This window comes from Balaenoptera physalus (assembly GCF_965194825.1).
Source record: "Balaenoptera physalus genome assembly, chromosome: 13".
Lineage (NCBI taxonomy): Eukaryota > Metazoa > Chordata > Mammalia > Artiodactyla > Balaenopteridae > Balaenoptera > Balaenoptera physalus.
In genome coordinates, this window is record NC_138892.1 from 7,635,812 (window position 1) to 7,653,106 (window position 17,295).

The 17,295-nt window shown below is 53.0% G+C and overlaps 2 protein-coding genes across 2 annotated transcripts in view; both read right to left on the reverse strand.

Annotated features, from left to right (window-relative positions):
* The window catches only part of TEF (TEF transcription factor, PAR bZIP family member), a 140,806-nt gene that overhangs the window by 26,619 nt on the left and 96,892 nt on the right, over positions 1–17,295 (reverse strand). The gene's annotated exons all lie outside the window — the stretch shown is intronic.
* ACO2 (aconitase 2) overlaps positions 1–17,295 on the reverse strand; it is a 52,103-nt gene that overhangs the window by 8,507 nt on the left and 26,301 nt on the right. The window contains exons 2-8 of the mRNA XM_082420600.1: positions 15,400–15,536; positions 11,017–11,275; positions 7,618–7,710; positions 3,620–3,778; positions 3,245–3,395; positions 1,806–1,910; positions 460–551 (exon numbers count right to left, since the gene is read on the reverse strand). Coding sequence (XP_082276726.1) covers positions 460–551; positions 1,806–1,910; positions 3,245–3,395; positions 3,620–3,778; positions 7,618–7,710; positions 11,017–11,275; positions 15,400–15,536 — 996 coding nt within the window. The remainder of the gene's footprint in view (positions 1–459; positions 552–1,805; positions 1,911–3,244; positions 3,396–3,619; positions 3,779–7,617; positions 7,711–11,016; positions 11,276–15,399; positions 15,537–17,295) is intronic.

Sequence of the window (17,295 nt, forward strand, 5' to 3'; positions counted from 1 at the left end):
GTTGGCTTCAGGGCCTAAACCCTCGGCCGCTGTGCTCTGCTGCTTCTCCTCCTCCAGACCGCCCTTTCTCTGGCCTTCCAAAGGCCACCCTGGCCTGCAGGTCTCAGGGTGCCAGGCTCAGGCTTGGGAATCTTGGGCTTTGCCCTCTGAACTCTCACAACTCTAGGGCAAAATCCTGGCTTCTCCTAAAGCTGAGGTGGGGGCCAACTGAACGTTTCTGAATCACCAGCCATAGCCACCTCCACTCTCCCCTTGGCCATACAGCCTTCCTGCTGCCCCTCCCACCCCACTGATTCAGTCAGCAGTTTGCAGTGACACTGGGGAACCAAAAGTCCAAGAGCCCTGCTGGGTGTGCAGCCAGGGACCTGCTCTGGCTCTCCCCAGGGCCCACCAGAAGTCCCCAGACGGGGCCTGAATCCCCCACCCTCAGAAACTCCTGGAACCAACTCCCTTCCTCACCTCGCTGAGGTTAATTTCAATCAGTTGGTCATAATGGCAGCCAGGGTCAGGTACCAAGTGATCCTTGAATTCATCAGCAAGGTTGGCAATGTCTGAAATCAACGAGGGAGACTGAAGCATGTAAAACAGAAATTGGCCATGAGACTCCATCCATCCATCCATCCACCTGCCCATCTATCCATCCATCCATGCATCCATCCATCCATCCACCTGCCCATCTATCCATCCATCCATGCATCCATCCATCCACCCACCCACCCATCCATGCATCCATCCATCCATCTGAACCACAGTTACCAGGCACCTGTGTCAAACATCCATCCATCCATCCATCCGTATGAACCACAGTTACCAGGCACCTGTCAAACATCCATCCATCCATCCATCCGTATGAACCACAGTTACCAGGCGCCTGTCAAACATCCATCCATCCATCCATCCGTGTGAACCACAGTTACCAGGCGCCTGTCAAACATCCATCCATCCATCCATCCGTGTGAACCACAGTTACCAGGCACCTGTCAAACACCGGGCCCTGGACACTGACTGGGCAAACAAAGGAACAAAACAAATAGCACAGGACACAGTTCCCGCCCTCGAGGAGCTCACGTCTAGCGAAGGAGCTATCAGTGAGCCGGAAGTCACGACATAATACAACAGAGGCATGCAGGAACACGGGGACACAGGGGAGATGTAGTGACTGAGGCTCAGAGGCAGGGAAGGCTTCCTGGAGATGAGAAGCACTGAGTTTTTAAAGAAGGAGAAGTTACTTGATAATAAAAGCGAGGGAAGGGCCTTTCAGGTAGGACTCTGTGTGCGGAGAGCTTGGGAGCAAAGTGACAAACTCCCCCCAAGGCCCTTGGCCTCTGGCTCCACCAATCACCCTCGCTCACCTCCCTTCAGAGGCTCCAACAATTCCTCCCCCAGGACCCATTTCCAACTCTGGGTTTCAAAGAAGCCAAGCTAGAACCTCAGGGAAGTTGCTGAGGGAGGCCTACAAAGTGGTTCTTGTTCCAGACGTTTTTCCTCCTCCCCCTGCTAGGGCAGGAATTACAAACAGAAGCAGATCCATGTCATTTCCAGAGCCTCCCACAGAGGGCACCAAGGACCAGGCCAAGAAGAACCGGAATTCAGACACCCTTTCAGGGGAAACTAAATTCCAATCCTGAGGCAGGGATATCTCACACTTAGATGCCAGACCCACTGAGAAGCTGATGAGAGCTACAGACACCCCACTCAGGAACAGTAACACACATAACCTCTCACAGACCGTCAGGGGCTTCTCAGAGCCTCTGAAGCCAGTCCGGAGACACCAGGCTTAGGACTTAGGATGCCCGCTGGCTCACCTGCCCGGCCTGTCTTGCTCAGGTACTTCTTCATCCTGTGGTTGTAAGGAAACACCGAAGTGGTGGCCCCAATTTCTGCACCCATGTTGCAGATTGTCGCCATGCCTGTAGAGAAACAGAGCCCGCAGGGCTGGCTGTGCAGCTAGGCAAGGGTCCCCCACACCTGCTAGAGGTGCACACACATCTTCACACTGGGGAGCTGGCATCATTTCTTCCCTCGCTCTCACTGCCCCTGTGGCCCAGGGTTAAAATGAGGCCCAGTGAAGAGAGGCCACGGGGCCAGAGCTGTGTCCTGGCTCTCAGGGTGGCGGCTGGGTAGAGTGAAGGGGACACAGGATTCAGCTCATACAAGCCAAGTTCCAGCTCTGGGCCTGGCTGTCCCGCTCAGCAGACTAGACAGCCCCCATGGAATGAACGCTGACCTGGCCAGACCACCCAGTTGTTGCTGTGTCCATTTGCAGGTGAGGGAACTGGCTCAGAGAGGCCCAAGGTCATGCCACAGAGCAAATGCGGCGTGGCCTGCAGGTCTCGGTCTGACTGCCCGGTGTGCAGGCCTGCACTCTTTCAGCTACAACACGGTGGAAATGTTTCTGGGTCCGCGGTTTTCCAGCAATAAGACTGGAATGACGTCCACTGCCTGGACCACAGACCGCCCACAGAACTGGAGAGGCTACAGATGCCCTGACTGCTATCAGGACTCCAGCCTCATGGGGTTGCTGGGCCATGGGTCTGGGCTTGATGCCAACTTCCTCACTGAGCTGTCCAACAGCAGTAAGGGCTACTTAGAAGAGTGAGCCCCGCATCACAGGAGGGACACAAGGGCCAGCTGAACGGTAGCTCTGTGGGGCTGCTGTGGAGCCGAGGCAGGCCCCTAGGGAAGTCTGGACTGAACCATCTCTAAGGTTCATCCAAGTCCACCTGGATTTCCGAGGGCCCAGGCACTGGGGCCAGATCACCAGGAGTGATGAGTAGGAAGGGGCTGGCTCCCACCTGGTCTTGGAGACTAGCAGGTGACGGTCTCTAATCCAAAGGAAGAGAGTGAGGTTCCAACTCCAGCCAAGGGAAGATGTGAGAATGCGGCTGATTTGAGACAGAAGCCCTGGCTCTGATTCCCCTTCCCACCACCACCTCCACCCTCTGTAGGTTCTTCTGGATCACCCAAGGCAGCCCAGGGCCACAGCCAAGTTGGCTCAGCCCCTAACTCTGTGTGGCCACAGGGAAGTTACCTGCCGTCCTTGAGGGGCCCCAGTCTCCCGTTTAATGAGGGACCTGGACTAGACAATGAGGTCTCCCCTCGACCTCTAAGTGTCCATCCCAAGTCCCCAAATTGACTGGACAGATCCCCAGGGGAAGGCCATTCACTGCTTCTATGGCTCAACTACAGGCCCCAGTGGGCCCAGCACAGGCGGAGAGCCATGTCACATGGCCGCCTTCCTCACCAGTGCAGGAGACGGAGTCTACGCCAGGCCCGTGGTACTCCACAATTGCGCCCGTGCCACCTTTTACTGTAAGGATACCCGCCACCTTTAGGATCACATCTTTGGGTGAGGTCCAACCGGAGAGCGAGCCTGTCAGCTTCACACCAATCACCTGAATAGGTGGGGCAAGAAAGCAGTTACAGGCCTGTGTATCATGTGCCATGTTCCAGCCAGGAATCTACCTGCTGGAATTCAGCTTATTTATCCCTGCCTCCTTCCCAAAGAGATCTGAGCCTGACCTATTCTCTCATCCCTTTCGGGTCCCACATCTCCCATTCACCCCCACCAACCACCCCTCTGCTGTCCCCCCGAGATGAGCCCTTCCCTACCCCTCACCTTGGGGCACTTCAGCTCCCAGGGGATCCCAGCCATGACGTCCACTGCATCAGCGCCCCCAACTCCAATGCAGATGCCCCCCAGGCCACCACCATTGGGGGTGTGGGAATCAGTGCCAATCAGAAGAACCCCAGGGTATGCATAGTTTTCCAGAATGATCTGAAAAAGAATCCAAGATCTTAAGCTTAAAAGCCCTCAGGCGAGAATGGAGGTAGGGCTCCAAAGGGGTCTGCAAAACTGCCCCCTACCGACACTGGGCCACTGGGCCATTCCCAGGCACCCCTCCAGGATGGGGCCTCTCCAGTGTGGCCTGGACGAGCCAGAGACCTGGGAGACCGGTGGCCTGGGCTCACAAACTGCTCTGACAGTTCCTGACTGTATGACTTGGGCTTGTCAGTGCCTCTCTGCACCTCAGTTTCCTCATTTGTTAAGAACGGCCACACCACCTTGACCCCAGGATTGCGGCGAGAACCAGATGAACTGGGTACAAGAGTGTGTCATGTGACAGGCCTGAGGACAAGTGCTGAGCCCTGAAAGGCGCTCCCCTACAACACCCCTGCCTCACGTGGTGGACACGTGGAGCGTGCTTATCTGGCTTCTCAACGGGGCGGACAATCTCATGGCCTGGCTCCAGCACCCGCGAGGAAGTACCGGGCACCCTACGGGAGCGCAGGCCAGGCGTTTTTCCACCACTGAACTAAAAAGAAGTATAGACAACGCCTCCCTAGCCTCAGTGGCCTGGAGGTGGCTCTGAGAGCAGCAGCGACTTGCTTAAGGAAGAGGATGACCTGCCGCGTTACCTCTCCGAGTTCAGCGTTGCCTTCGTCGAGGCACTCCTCCTAGCTGGGAGCTAGGAGCTGGCGGTGAGCATTTCCCCCCAGGATATTTAAAGGAGCTACGGGGGCAGCTACCCCAGTGCAGCCCCGCCCACCATCCTGACAGCTGAGGTGCTGGACACGCTGAGGCTGCAGCGGGGCTGCTTGGGGAAACTGCGGCCAAAGGGCCACGCCTGGGTCTGTGGTCTGGCCCCACCACCTCCCAGTAGTCACTTCACCCCTCCAAGCCTCAGTTTCCCATCTGTAAAGAGTAGCTGATAACAGTGCCCCCCTCACGGGATCACTGTGAGCACCCGATAGGAACATGTCCGTCAAGCTGTAATAATGCCGGAGAGAGGCATTATTTTTATGTATTATTTTGCAGCAAGATCCTTCACCTGAGGTTCTGTTGCTCACTGTCAGAAGCAATTACGGCCCAACACACACACAGGGATGTTGGGGAGGATAAATGAGATCAGAGATGCGAAAAGCTCTATGAACTGTCAGGACTGACGGAATGGTGGGTAGTCTCCCCAGAATATTACAGAAACCCCAGGGCCTCCGCCTCAGGCTAGGCATCTGCTCAGCACACTCAGCAAGGGTCGAGGGGTCTCGCCTCTTGGGAACACAGAAAGTTAGAAGACTTGGTTCCTTCTCCAGAAACGAGGCAGCTGGCTGGGAGAAGAGGCCAACACAAAAGAAATCCCTAACAAAAAACAACTGTTGGAGAGAACGCCGTTTAACTGCTTCATTTCTCCAGCCCTCCTTTCCTCAGCCACATACAAAGATTTAAAACTAGTTAATCTCTAAAGCTCCTCAAGGTTGTAAAAGTCTGATCCATGAAGAGCAGACACACAGAATTCAGTGTGGTCACACCATGTAGACTGTCAGTGTGGTCCACGTCCAGAAGGGAGTGGTCAGTGCAGACCCGAGGACTGCAGAACGCATCACAAAGAAGCTGGTTGTGACAGTGACCTCAGTGGTCGGCTGCATACGGTTAGGCAGACGGGGATGTGGTGGAGAAGTGTATTTTCAGGCTGGACTAACATCTAGAACATAAAACTAGAAATTCAGCCATCTATCTGCATGACACACGTACACTGAGGACCTATTCTATACTGACCTGGCGCCAGGCCCAGAGCTAGAGAGGAATAAATAAGCCATAGACCCTGTCCCCACAGGGCACACTCAGCACACACTGTGGCCATAATGTGAAGGGTCCCCCACAGGATCACAAGATCCCCAATGCTGGGCACCGGAGGGCCAGGACTTCACAGAGGTGACCAGAAAGCAGAACTGTGGAGGAGGAAGGGTCTGCCAGGGGACTCAAGGCAGAGGGAAAGGGATTAAGGTTTAATCTGGACATGGCAGATTAAAGCTGCCTACTGTCAAGGGGGAGAGGAAAGAAAAGCTGCACAGAGATCACACGATTCCTGGGAATTTTCTTTTTAAAGAAATATATCAGGCTGTACACTTAGCTGGTGGCCAGTGGCAGGTGTAAGCTGCCATCACTCACGACCCCAAACTTTGGCCCAGAAGCTGCCAAAATGGCCTCGGCATTTGTACTAAGGTGGAATGGAGGACACTTGGATTGGGGTCCCCTTGACGACAAAAGGCCAAGGTTGGGTCCACCTGACTCCCTCGCCCTGCTGCTGAGAGAGGCTTTCTGGCCCCTGCAGACCAATGTGACATGCCATACCCGGGGAGCCCCTTCCTGGCAAGGGCAATGGTTTGAAAGGGCAGAGCAGTGATCTGTGGCTCTGGTTTCAGAGTGGGGCAGTGCTGGGAACCCACGCAGGGTCGGATTACAGCCTGACTCAGCTCATCTTGAAGGAAGGCCTGGCAGTGAGCCCTGGGATGGAGGTGGCGAGAAAGGTCACCTTGAGAAGGTACAAAGAGGCAGGTTTCACATACAGGATGGATGGCAAATGGACACAAAGCAGCACACACCCCACAAACCAGTCAGAAGCCCTGAAAAGACACCTTTGATGAAAGCTAATCACCTATCTCCCCAGAAACACACACACACACACACACACACACACTTGATAGACAGAACTGCCTATCAAGAGAAAATCCATCCTTGGCGAGACCCAAGGAGAACTCCTGACTGATGTGGCCATGTGACCTTTGGCCCCTCCATCCTCCAGGACACCAGCAACGGGCCAAAAGGCTCCGAGGAGCACCCTGTGCGCTGGGAGGGGAAGAGCTCCGGTGTGATGGGAGACCGTAAGGCAGCACAGCCGTGTGGAGCACTGGCTCCAGGGCCAGGCTGCCTGGGTGCAAAGCCTGGCTCCACAATCGGCCAACCGGGTGCCCCTGGGCAAGGAGATTAACTTCTCTGTGCCTCAGTTTCCTCATCTGTAAGCTGTGGACAATAAAACCACCAATCTCATAGGGTCATGGCGAGCACCGAGTAAGTTACTATCTGCAGAGTGCCTGGCACACGGAATGTGCTCATCAAGTGTTAGCTATCCACGCAACAAGGTATAACGCTTGTGGGAAAAAAGCAAAACAAAAAATAATACAATACCGTAATGCTTAGAAGAAGGTGTAGCACAAAACATGTCAACCTTAAAAGGCTGGTCAGAAGGGACTATTTTAATTTCTCACACAGAGAGTGAGAATGTATAACTTGACACAGTGAAAATTAATTTCAGGGACTTCCCTGTTGGCGCAGTGGTCAAGAATCCGCCTGCCAATGCAGGGGACATGGGTTTGAGCCCTGGTCTGGGAAGATCCCACATGCCGCGGACCAACTAAGCCCGTGTGCCACAGCTACTGAGCCTGCGCTCTAGAGCCTGCGAGCCACAACTACTGAGCCCGCATGCCACAACTATTGAAGCCCGCATGCCTAGAGCCTGTGCTCCGCAACAAGAGAAGCCACCGCAATGAGAAGCCCACGCACTGCAATGAAGAGTAGCCCCGCTCACCACAACTAGAGAAAGCCTGTGCGCATCAATGAAGACCCAACTCGGCCAAAAAATAATTAATTAATTAATTCTGAAAAAAGAAAATTAAATTTAAAATGAAAGCAGAGGAGTCTAAGGGCTGATGAAAATGTCATCCAATTGCCCGCCTGAGCCCCGGGCTCCCACAGGCCTGTGGGAACCAGCTCCCTGGTTCCCTAAGGGCAGCCTGCTCCCCTGCCCACCCACAAACGCAGGCCAGGCCCTGCTTTACCTGGTGAATGATTCCAGAGCCAGGCCTCCAGAAGCCCACGCCGTACTTGGCACCTGCAGTTGCCAGGAAATTATACACTTCCTGGTTTATGTCCTATTGAGACAAATCAATAACCAGGGCATTAGTAACACAGTTTGCTCATGCCTTCCCCCCTCCCCCTCCCCTCCCCTCTGACTCTGAAAAGCTGGCACTGTGAAGACAGGCCCTCTCCTGGAGGCCGTCTACAAATAATTCCAAAAGGGCTTGGATGCTGGCCCATAGTCTCAGCTGGCAGGCCCAGGAGAGAGACCAGGGAACAGAGACAAAGCCCAGTTCTGTGACACCTGGCCAGGGAGTGGGTCCAAAACAAATCCCTTCCCTGCCCTGGGTCTCAGTTTCCTTATTTGTAGAAGGGTCCCTCTGGCACTCAAGTCCTCAGCCAAGGCCAGCAGTGAGGGGGAAGCATGGGACTACAGGACTAACTGCGACATGGTGTGGGGGAGGGGAACTATCAAAGGGAAGCAGTGGGACAGAGTGGACAGCCCGGTCCCACCACGCCTCATGTTGGGTGTTGTTTCTCCACTGGAGCCTCGGATGCCTCATCTGTAATCCTGGCTGACATTTACTGAATGCCCACTACGGAAATGGCACCACGCTAAACATCCTCACAACCCAGGGGAAGTATTGTCACCAAGCCCATTTTACAGATGCAAAAACAGAAACTCAGAGGTGAAATAACTTGCAGGAGATCCCAGGGTTAAACAGAGGAGCCAGTGTTTGAACCCAGGCCTGTCCAACCACAGAGCTGAGCGCTACGTTGTAATAGAAATAAGGCTACCTCCCTTACAGAGACTACATCTCAGAACACCTAGGCCACTGTCAGGCATGTGGTAGGCGCTCAACACTTGGTAATATGTTTGATGGGCCCCAAATGAAAGACCGTCAAATGGACCATGTTCTGAACAAACAAAACAAAAAACAGGATGGTACCCACTATACCTGTAATTCAGAGACAACTTCCTCGGGGGGAAGGGAAGGCTTCCCACCACATGGATGTGAGGCCAGACTTTATCTGGAAGACATGGCATGTCCCTGGATAGGTGAGATCCCAGGGACTAAAGGGATGGGACCATAGCGGACAGCACAGAGCTGCAAAGGAGGAAGTAGGAATAGAGACCTGCTAGCCTCTGGGTGTGGGAGAGCCGCGCTCCAAGGCAGAGGAGGGACTCACTGTGGGCTCCGCTGGACCCTCCATGAAACACTCTCAATACCGTGCAGCCCCCTTCATTTAAACTCCAGACCGACCATGCATCCTTCTGAGGGCCCGTGTAGTTCCCCCAAGTGAAAGAATGGCAGACAAAGAACTTAGGTCCCCACAGCAGTCTCTTTCTGATTAATAATTAATATATTGGGTTTTTCGTTTATAAATCAGTCACTTGTAAAATCGGTACCAAGGGCAGGAGGCAGCTGGTTGTGTGGCTGCATTTGCTCGTGTGTCTGCGTGTGGGAGAAGAGGCAGCGGGGCGGCCAGAGTGGTGTGGCAGAGTCTCGACCAGAACTCAGCCTAGATACTTCTCCGGTGGTCTGTGTGACCCTGGACAGGTCACTCTGCCTCTCTGAACTCCAACCAGAGGGACCCTTTACAAATACATGTAAATCTGACCATATCCCTCTCCTGAGTAAACCCCTCAGCGACTCCTAGGAGGGCGCCCACAGTCCTCAAGGCCCTGCCTGCACCTGCCCCCACCCACCTCAGAGCTCCAGGCCCACAGGCCCCCTTCCAACTCCACAAAAGTACCAGGTTTCTTCCTCCTCAAGGTCTTTAGGTCGTCTGTTCTGTCTAGAACATTCTTGCTTATCTGTTCACGTCTCAGCTTACATGTTACATCCTCAAAAGAGGCTGTCCTTCCCCCGCCAAAGTCTAAATTAGACATCTTTCTTATACTTTCAGAGTTCCACACTCTCCCAAATTGGCAGTTCCCAATTTGTGTGATTGTTTAGCTTCTGTCTCCCTACTGGACTCTAAGATCCATGAGGGCAGAAGGCAGAGCCCCTGTCTGTCATGTTCACACTGAGTCCCAGTACCTAGCACAGTGCCTGGCACATAATTAATGTTCAATGAACATTTGTTAAATAAATGAGGGAATGGGTCCTGAAATCCTATGATTCTGTGAATCTCATCTCCAGAAGGCAGATTTTAAAACTATAAAGTAAGGGAAGGGCCAGACCCTGAAGATGGTGGCCCTGCTGTGGGCAGTCATTCGCCCCTAGGGCTAAAGAGGACCCAGTTCCCAGCACTGAAGGGTCCCCTGTAATGTTACCAGTTACCACCACCGCTGCTGCTAACATGGAAACCACGAGCCAGAAGGCTGGGCTCTTTCAGCTGAGTGGAGCCGCTGTGCCACCAGGACACAAACGAGCAGGCCAAGGTAGGAAGAAGGGGCTTGAATGGGAAAGCTGCCCTGAGCGTTTCCCATGGGTCTGAGAGGCTCTCTGAGCCGTGCTGACCCTGGGAGCCGAAGCACTTTCAATTGCGTGCTCTGCTCTGTGCCCAGCCGGGCTGCAGCCCTGCCAGCATTCAGCTCCTGCCAATGGCCCCCCAAGAGCAGTGCCCACTTCCATTGCAAGGGGCAGAGAGGGGGGTGGAGAGGGTGGAGGCCCAGAGCTGGGAGAGACCTGCTATTGCCAAGAGTAGCCACACACAAAGGCACCACAGCAGAGCCTGGAGGAAGGAGCACAAATTTGGTTTCATAAGAGTGAGAGGAATCCAAGCGGAAAACTCTTCAGTGTGGCATCCAGCCCCTTCTACCTTGTTAAGTGAAACTCACAGAAGAAAGCCCACAAAGGGGGTCGATCAGTAAGAGAGGGCCCTAAGTGGGAGATGGGATAAGGGTCTGGTCCTAACCTCGCCCCCATGCAGTTGTGGGACTTGATGCACGCGCCTTGGCCGCCTCAAATTTACCAACAGCGACACTACTCGCCTACCTCCCTGACAAGGTCCCCAGGGGCCAGGCGAGAGCACGAGTGATCCCATGTGAGGGTGGCAGCAAGGGAACTTTAAAGTCCCTTCTCCAGAGCAAGTGGCGATAGGTATCAGAACCCCACATCTGCATCATTTTTCTTATAAAGTGTTCTGTTTTATTACAGAAAAAGGACCTGAAAAGAATACCTTTAGTATGGTAAGATTAAGGATGATTTTTGTTTTCTTTAGGTTTTCTCAGTATTTTCTAACAGCTTCACAAAGGGCAAATGGTATTTTTCAAAGTAGAAGAGAGCAAAAATAAATTAAAAAAAAAAAAGACTAAACCAAAGAGTCCATTAGAATTTGGGGGTAACGCCCTAGTTCAAGGGTTTTGTCTCTTATCCCATGTCACACCCACTGGTCCCCTCCACGCCCCTCCCACGCCACCTTCAGCTCACCTTGGCCCGACGCAGGTCTTTCTCACCCCCGAGCTGGGCCTCGATCAGATGGTCACAGTGGATGGTGGACGGCACAGCCACCTTGGGCAGTCCACTGCTGATGAATTGCAACATGGCCATCTGGGCCGTGGCATCCTGCATGGCCACACGGTCAGGCCGCAGCCGCAGGTAGGTCTTGCCTCGCTCGATCTCCTGGTGGGCCGGGTCATCCAGGTGTCCATACACGATCTTCTCTGAGAGGGTCAGAGGCCGGTTCAACCTGGCGGGAGAAGGGAGGGATGGCCTGGGACCAGCTGCACGATCCCCTGTCCGCCACAGCCATTCCCTCTCCGCACACACAGCGGGCAGGGAGAGGGGACCCTGCACCCCACGAGGGTGGAGACGAATCGGTGCTGCTCACTGTGGTAGCTCCAGCACACGGCACAGTGCCTGGCACTCACTAGGTCCAAAACCACTTGATGAATGACAACATCACAAGAGAAGGCAGGGTTTTTTTTTTCTCTGAACTATATTTGCTTTTCCAGCATATTAATTGCTATTATCTGACGGGCACCTGTTCCGTGTATGTCTCATCTTTTAATCCTTACTGTATCCTTGCCATTTAGTAAAACGACCAAGAGGTAACAGAGACCCAGCAGAGTGATGTTCGAAGCTCAAGTTCGCAGCCAGAGTCTCACCTTGGATGCTCTACTTCTCTCTGTCCACGGCCATCTCCCCCATGCACTCAGCCCCACTGAGACACAGAGACTCCGCACCAGCACCCCTCACCCAACCCGCCTCACGCTCCGCCCACAACCCTCCGCCTCAGGTGCTGGAGGCCTTGTCACCCTATTACGCTAAAGCCTTTCCTTCTGGTTCCACTCGCTCTCACCCCGCGAAGACAGGTGTGGCTGTCAGCTCTCAAGAACAGAAGCTGCCTCTGGCCTCTCACGAGCACCTCTTCCTAGACCCTGTTTCCTCGTCAGAGCCCCCGGGGAGGTGCGCCCCCCCCAGGACTCAGCTGCCTCCTCGGCACAGCCTGCCCCGCGCGGACCGAGCTGGGCGCGGGCCAACTCTCCCCCCGCACCTTGAGGCTCCCTGCTGCCGCTCACCGCTGCAGCACAGCTGCCACCCCACGTGCCTGGACCTCACACTCTGCCTTCCGCCGTTCTCAAAGCTTAGGCCAAACCTGAAGCCTCCTCGGGAGGGGCACAGTTCCACTCACACCCAATGAGCCACACAAAAAAATATATGGGACGAGGAGTCAGAGGCTCTGGGTTTAGACCTGACCCTAGTACTAAACCCACCGTGTAACCAGATAAGCCACTGCCCCTCCCAGGGAGCTCCCAGTCCGTCTCTAAAGTCCAGGGCTCGTATTGGAAAGAGAGAACAGATAGCACTTACATAGCACATACTTGTTTTTAAACAGCTTTATTGAGATATAATTGGTGTGTAATTAACTGCACATATTGAAAGTATACAACTGGTAAGTTTTGACATATGAATACACCTGTGAAATCATCAGCTCAGTCAAGATAATGAACACATCCACCACCCAAAAGTCTCCTTGTCCCCTTTTATAATCCCTCCCTCCTGCCCCCATCCCCAAGCAACCACTGATCTGCTTTCTGTCATTATAGTTTTATCCTAGCACTTACTTTTAGCCCAGAGCACTCTGATGTATATAACTCACTTTATCCTCACAACACAGACGAGCAAACTGAAGCACAGTGAGGTGAAGTAACTTGACCCTCCCTGGTCACGAGCTAGTCAGTGAGTGGAAGAGCTAGAATGCAAGGAGCCACTGTGGCTTTATACTGTCTCTCAGTAACATCTGGAAGCTCAGAACAGGGCCCGGCCTGTAGTTAAGTGTTCAATTACTATCATTATTGCTACTGCTATTACCAATACGACCCTGCTGGGAAAGCAGAGAAACGTCCTTCTGCTAGTCTGGATTCTAGCCCCTCACTCCCAAGTTGACCTAACCCCTTGAGAGCAAGAGTTTCCCAGGGTGCTGGCTCTGTGGGCAACAGCAGAGCAACTGGCAGTTCTAAAAATCTCTCAGTTCTGCCGTCATGAGAACCTTGAATAAAAATAGCACTGGCCTGAAGTACAGCCTGCCCCCTTTTTGTGGCAGCATCTCCAAGGCTGGTGTACAGGCAGTGACTCACTGCACAGCCCCTCCTTCTGCGTCCAGGGGAGGTGAAAAATAGCACATGAGCTTTAAAACCAAAGACCTTGACAGCAAATGCCTGAAGTTGTATAAAAAAGCCTGACAATGACAAAAGCCTAAGGACAAGTTCATCATCACATTTCCTTGAGGATTGATTAACTGAGGATGGCAAAATGGGTCCTCTATGTCCGTCTGTCCCCCCACTTCACTGGATGACAGAGACCCAGTTCCCAGGAACAGAATCAGGCCCCTCTGTCACAGGGTGGAGGAATCGTCCCCCTGCAAATCCCCTGGCCCTCTAAAACACTCTTACATCTACTTTAATCCACTAGCATCTTTTTAGAACAGCCTCACTTCTGCCTTCTTTCTCTATGGAAGGGTTTCTCAACTATGGCACGACTGACAGTTTGGGCCAGATGATTCTTTAGCGTGGAGGCTGTCTTCTGCACTGTAGGATGTGTGACAGTTTTCTTGGCCTCTACCCACTAGGTAACAGTAAACCCCACCCCACCCCACGTTATGACAACCTACAATGTCTCTAGACATTGCTAAATTCCCCTAGGGGACAAAATCGACCCCTCACCCCACCTCCAGCGAGAACCACTCTTCTATGGCAACAATGAAAATGGAACATCTCTTGCCTGTACTAATCTGGAAAATGCTAAAAGTTATCGATTGGACTTTTCTGGTTAGTGCAGAGTTGGAATAAGAAGGCAAAGGAAAAATTTTAGGGGGAGGGTTAATTTTGCTGATAAAAATTAAAACCAAAGGGCAGTTTTTTGATTAATTTTTTTAAAGCAAAGACAAAATGGTGAACACTTTTTTGTCAAGTTATCTCAAAGCAAGCTTCTATGTTAACTCTCCTTCTAAGCATGACAAAGGGGGGGGGGGAAGTGTTTTGCAGACTAAAGCAAAATCTATTATTTTTCCATTGAGCTGTGATCTGAGAGCTCTAAGAATAAATAGTGTTTTCTGGGGAAAAAGTATTTGTATAAGGTCACACAGGGATGAGGATAGTGGTTTCAACCCTGACTACACATTAGAACCGGCTGGGAAACCGGCCAGCGCCTCTCACATTTGGATGTGCACTCCAGTCACCTGGGGCTCCTGTTAAAACTGCAGATTCTGACTCAGCGGGTCTGGGGTGAGGCCTGAGGTTCTGCGTTGCTAACGAGCTCCCAGTGCTGCTTGTTGATGCCGATGCTGCTGACACACGGGCCGCGTTTTGAGCAGCAAGGCCCACACCACCTGAATCAGACGAACACCCGTGATGTACATTAAGAGGTCTTTCCTATAATTAGGTGAGGCCACGTTGCGGGCTACTGGAGATAAAGACTAAGATAGTCCCTTACCTGTAAAACTGAAGTGAGGATACCAGTAACGAGGAAGCAAAGTGGCAACAGAGAGCAAGTGTGGGACAGTGGCCAGAGCACTGGACGAGAGCCTGGAGACCAGGTCCCATCACTCACTCACAGTGTGGCTTTGTCCACCTGACCCCTTCGTCAGCTGTTAATGGGGATGGGGACACTGTGTACTCATGCTGGTTCTCTCGTAATCCCAGGGCCATGTCACCAGATAGGCAAGCGCGCAGCTCTGTCTGCAGTCATTCAAGTTTCAGGAGCAGGGCTGGTTGGCACTACCAGCCCCCACTCCTCATCCTCTTGTGGTATCTTAGTCATCCCTCCTGTGCCAGCATCTAGCCCAGAACCTGGCACACAGAACAGCAGTGCAAAGACAGCTGCCATTTTACCAAGTGAGCAAAGAGAGGTCCAGAAAAAAGATATGCTCAAGATCCCACCTGAGCTTCCTTCTGAGTCTCAAGGCTGAGCTCTCCCCTGGGCTTATGCACTGAAGAGGAAATATATGTATTTCTGAAGTCACTGGGCCCGGCAGATCCCAGAGAAATGGCCCAGGGCTAGTGGTCTGTCCTGGAAAGGGTGGGTGGAAGGTTCTGGCCACAGCACCGAAGAGTGCCTGAGACCCTCCCTAGGGCCCACATCTCCAGGCTTCTTGCTAACAGACTTTTCCTTGGCAGAGAGGACAGAAGGTCCACCACTGATCTGGAACACCCTTCCTCAGCAGGGACCGCTGTACCCTAAACGCCTCGATCCTGCCACCACCACGACCAGCCATCCTTCACCAAGCACCTCCTGCGCTGCCCGAAAGGGGCAGGCGGCACCAGAAGCACCGACACCCTCTCGCAGTCTCCGCAGCTCGCCCTGCAGCCTTACCGTTTGCGGACGACGTTAATGTTCTTCTCGAGCAGGTCATAGCGGATGTACTCACTGGGCTCAAAGTGGCTCATGGCCACCTCGGCCCGCTGGCACAGGACCGAGGCCACATGGTACTGCCGCACACCCAGGGCTTTCTGCAAGAAGAAGGACAGCAGCGACTGTCAGTGGAGTATTTAGGGCGGTCCACCCCTGAGAGACAGCGCAGCATGGTGAAAAAAGCAAAGAATTCAAGTGTCAAGAGCTATTCAGTGACTGCAGCCTCACTTTCCTCACCTGAGGCACAGGGATGAGACAGCAGCCACAAGGAACACAGCCTGTGGTAGCAGAAAGTGCAAGGGATTTATAGTCAGAATTTCTGGATCAAAGTCAAATTCTGTCCACTTAAGAAAATCCTCCATCATCTGAGGGCCAGAAAAGTTGGGCAATGGGGATACAACCAGCTGTAGCGATCATATAGTTACTGGGAAGGTTGAAGGAGAAAATATGTGGACGTTCTCATTAAGCTCTAAAGCACCACCCAAACGGTAGCTGCTATCCTGCCTGCCCTATAAGTTCCTTGAGGCTTGGGATCAAGTTTTGTTTGTCTTATTCATCTGTATCTGGACTACCTGGCACATATTAGAGATTTAATAACTAATGGTTGAATAGATGGAAAAATTAGTGAGGAAAACCTATGCATGAGCTTTGGATGTTTCCTCATCCCTTGAAAAGGTGGTGCCTAATCCTGCTCCCCTGGAATGTGCAGCAGACTCACCGACTGACTGGGTAGAATGTGGCACAGTGATACTAGGGGACCTCTGAGGCTAGGTCACAAAAAGGATCGCTTCTGCCTGGCTCTCTCTTTCTTTGATGGCTCTGGCGGAAGACAGTCACCACCGCTGTTAAAACATTTCAGCAGTCCTGAGAGAGGCCCACCTAGAGAGGAACTGAGGCCTCTTGCCAAAAACCAGCACCACCTTGCTAGGCGTGTACGCACGCCATCTTGCAAGCCAGTGCTCCAGCCGCAGCCTAAGCCCTCAGATCACCAGGGCCCTGGCCGACAACCTGGACTGCAAGCTCTTGAGCGACTCTGAGCCAGAACCACCAGCCAAGACGCTCCCAAATTCCGGGCCCACAGGAACTGTGAGCGAGAAATGTGTATTGTTGTTTTAATCCTCTAAGTTTGGGAACAACGACTTGTTATGCAGCAACAGATAAGCAACTGTTATGAAGGGGTCTGTATTAGTTCATTTTAAACTGTGGATGACAAACTTCACAGGGTCCATTTTGACCAATGAGGAACAGATGAACCCAAAGAAGTGACAGAGGGAAAGAACAGTGGTGTTCCCCGTCGGAGGTCATACCCTTGGGCAAGGAAAGAGGCAAAGCTCAAGCCACTGCCACAGGCTCCCTTCTACATGTCACCAGGACATTTAAATCCAAACCCTGCCGACCTCAGCATCTGAACCAATACAAATGCACAGCTGTCACTCGCTGTTCAGGTGGCCAGCGAGGAGGGCAGACCCCATCAGGAAACAGCACCCCAACCGCCACCCCCCGACCCGCCACAGCAGGAGTGGCCTCCCAATGCAGACTGCAGATCCACCTGCCCTCCAGCTCAAAATCCACCAGGGGACCCTCACTCTCTGCCCTACTGGGTAGGGGTGAAGAACTCACCAATCAAAGGACTTTGCTTTTTTTTTTTTTTTTTTTGGCCTCACACATGTGGGATCTTAGTTCCCCGACCAGGGACCAAACCCGTGCCCCCTGCAGTGGAAGCGTGGAGTCTTAACCACTGGACCGCCAGGTAAGTCCCAAAGAACCTTCAACAGCCTGTGCAGAGGAGGAATGTGGGACACTGCAGCTGCAGGTATGGCCGCTGCTGCCTGCCGCTGCCATGACGGCGGGGGGCCC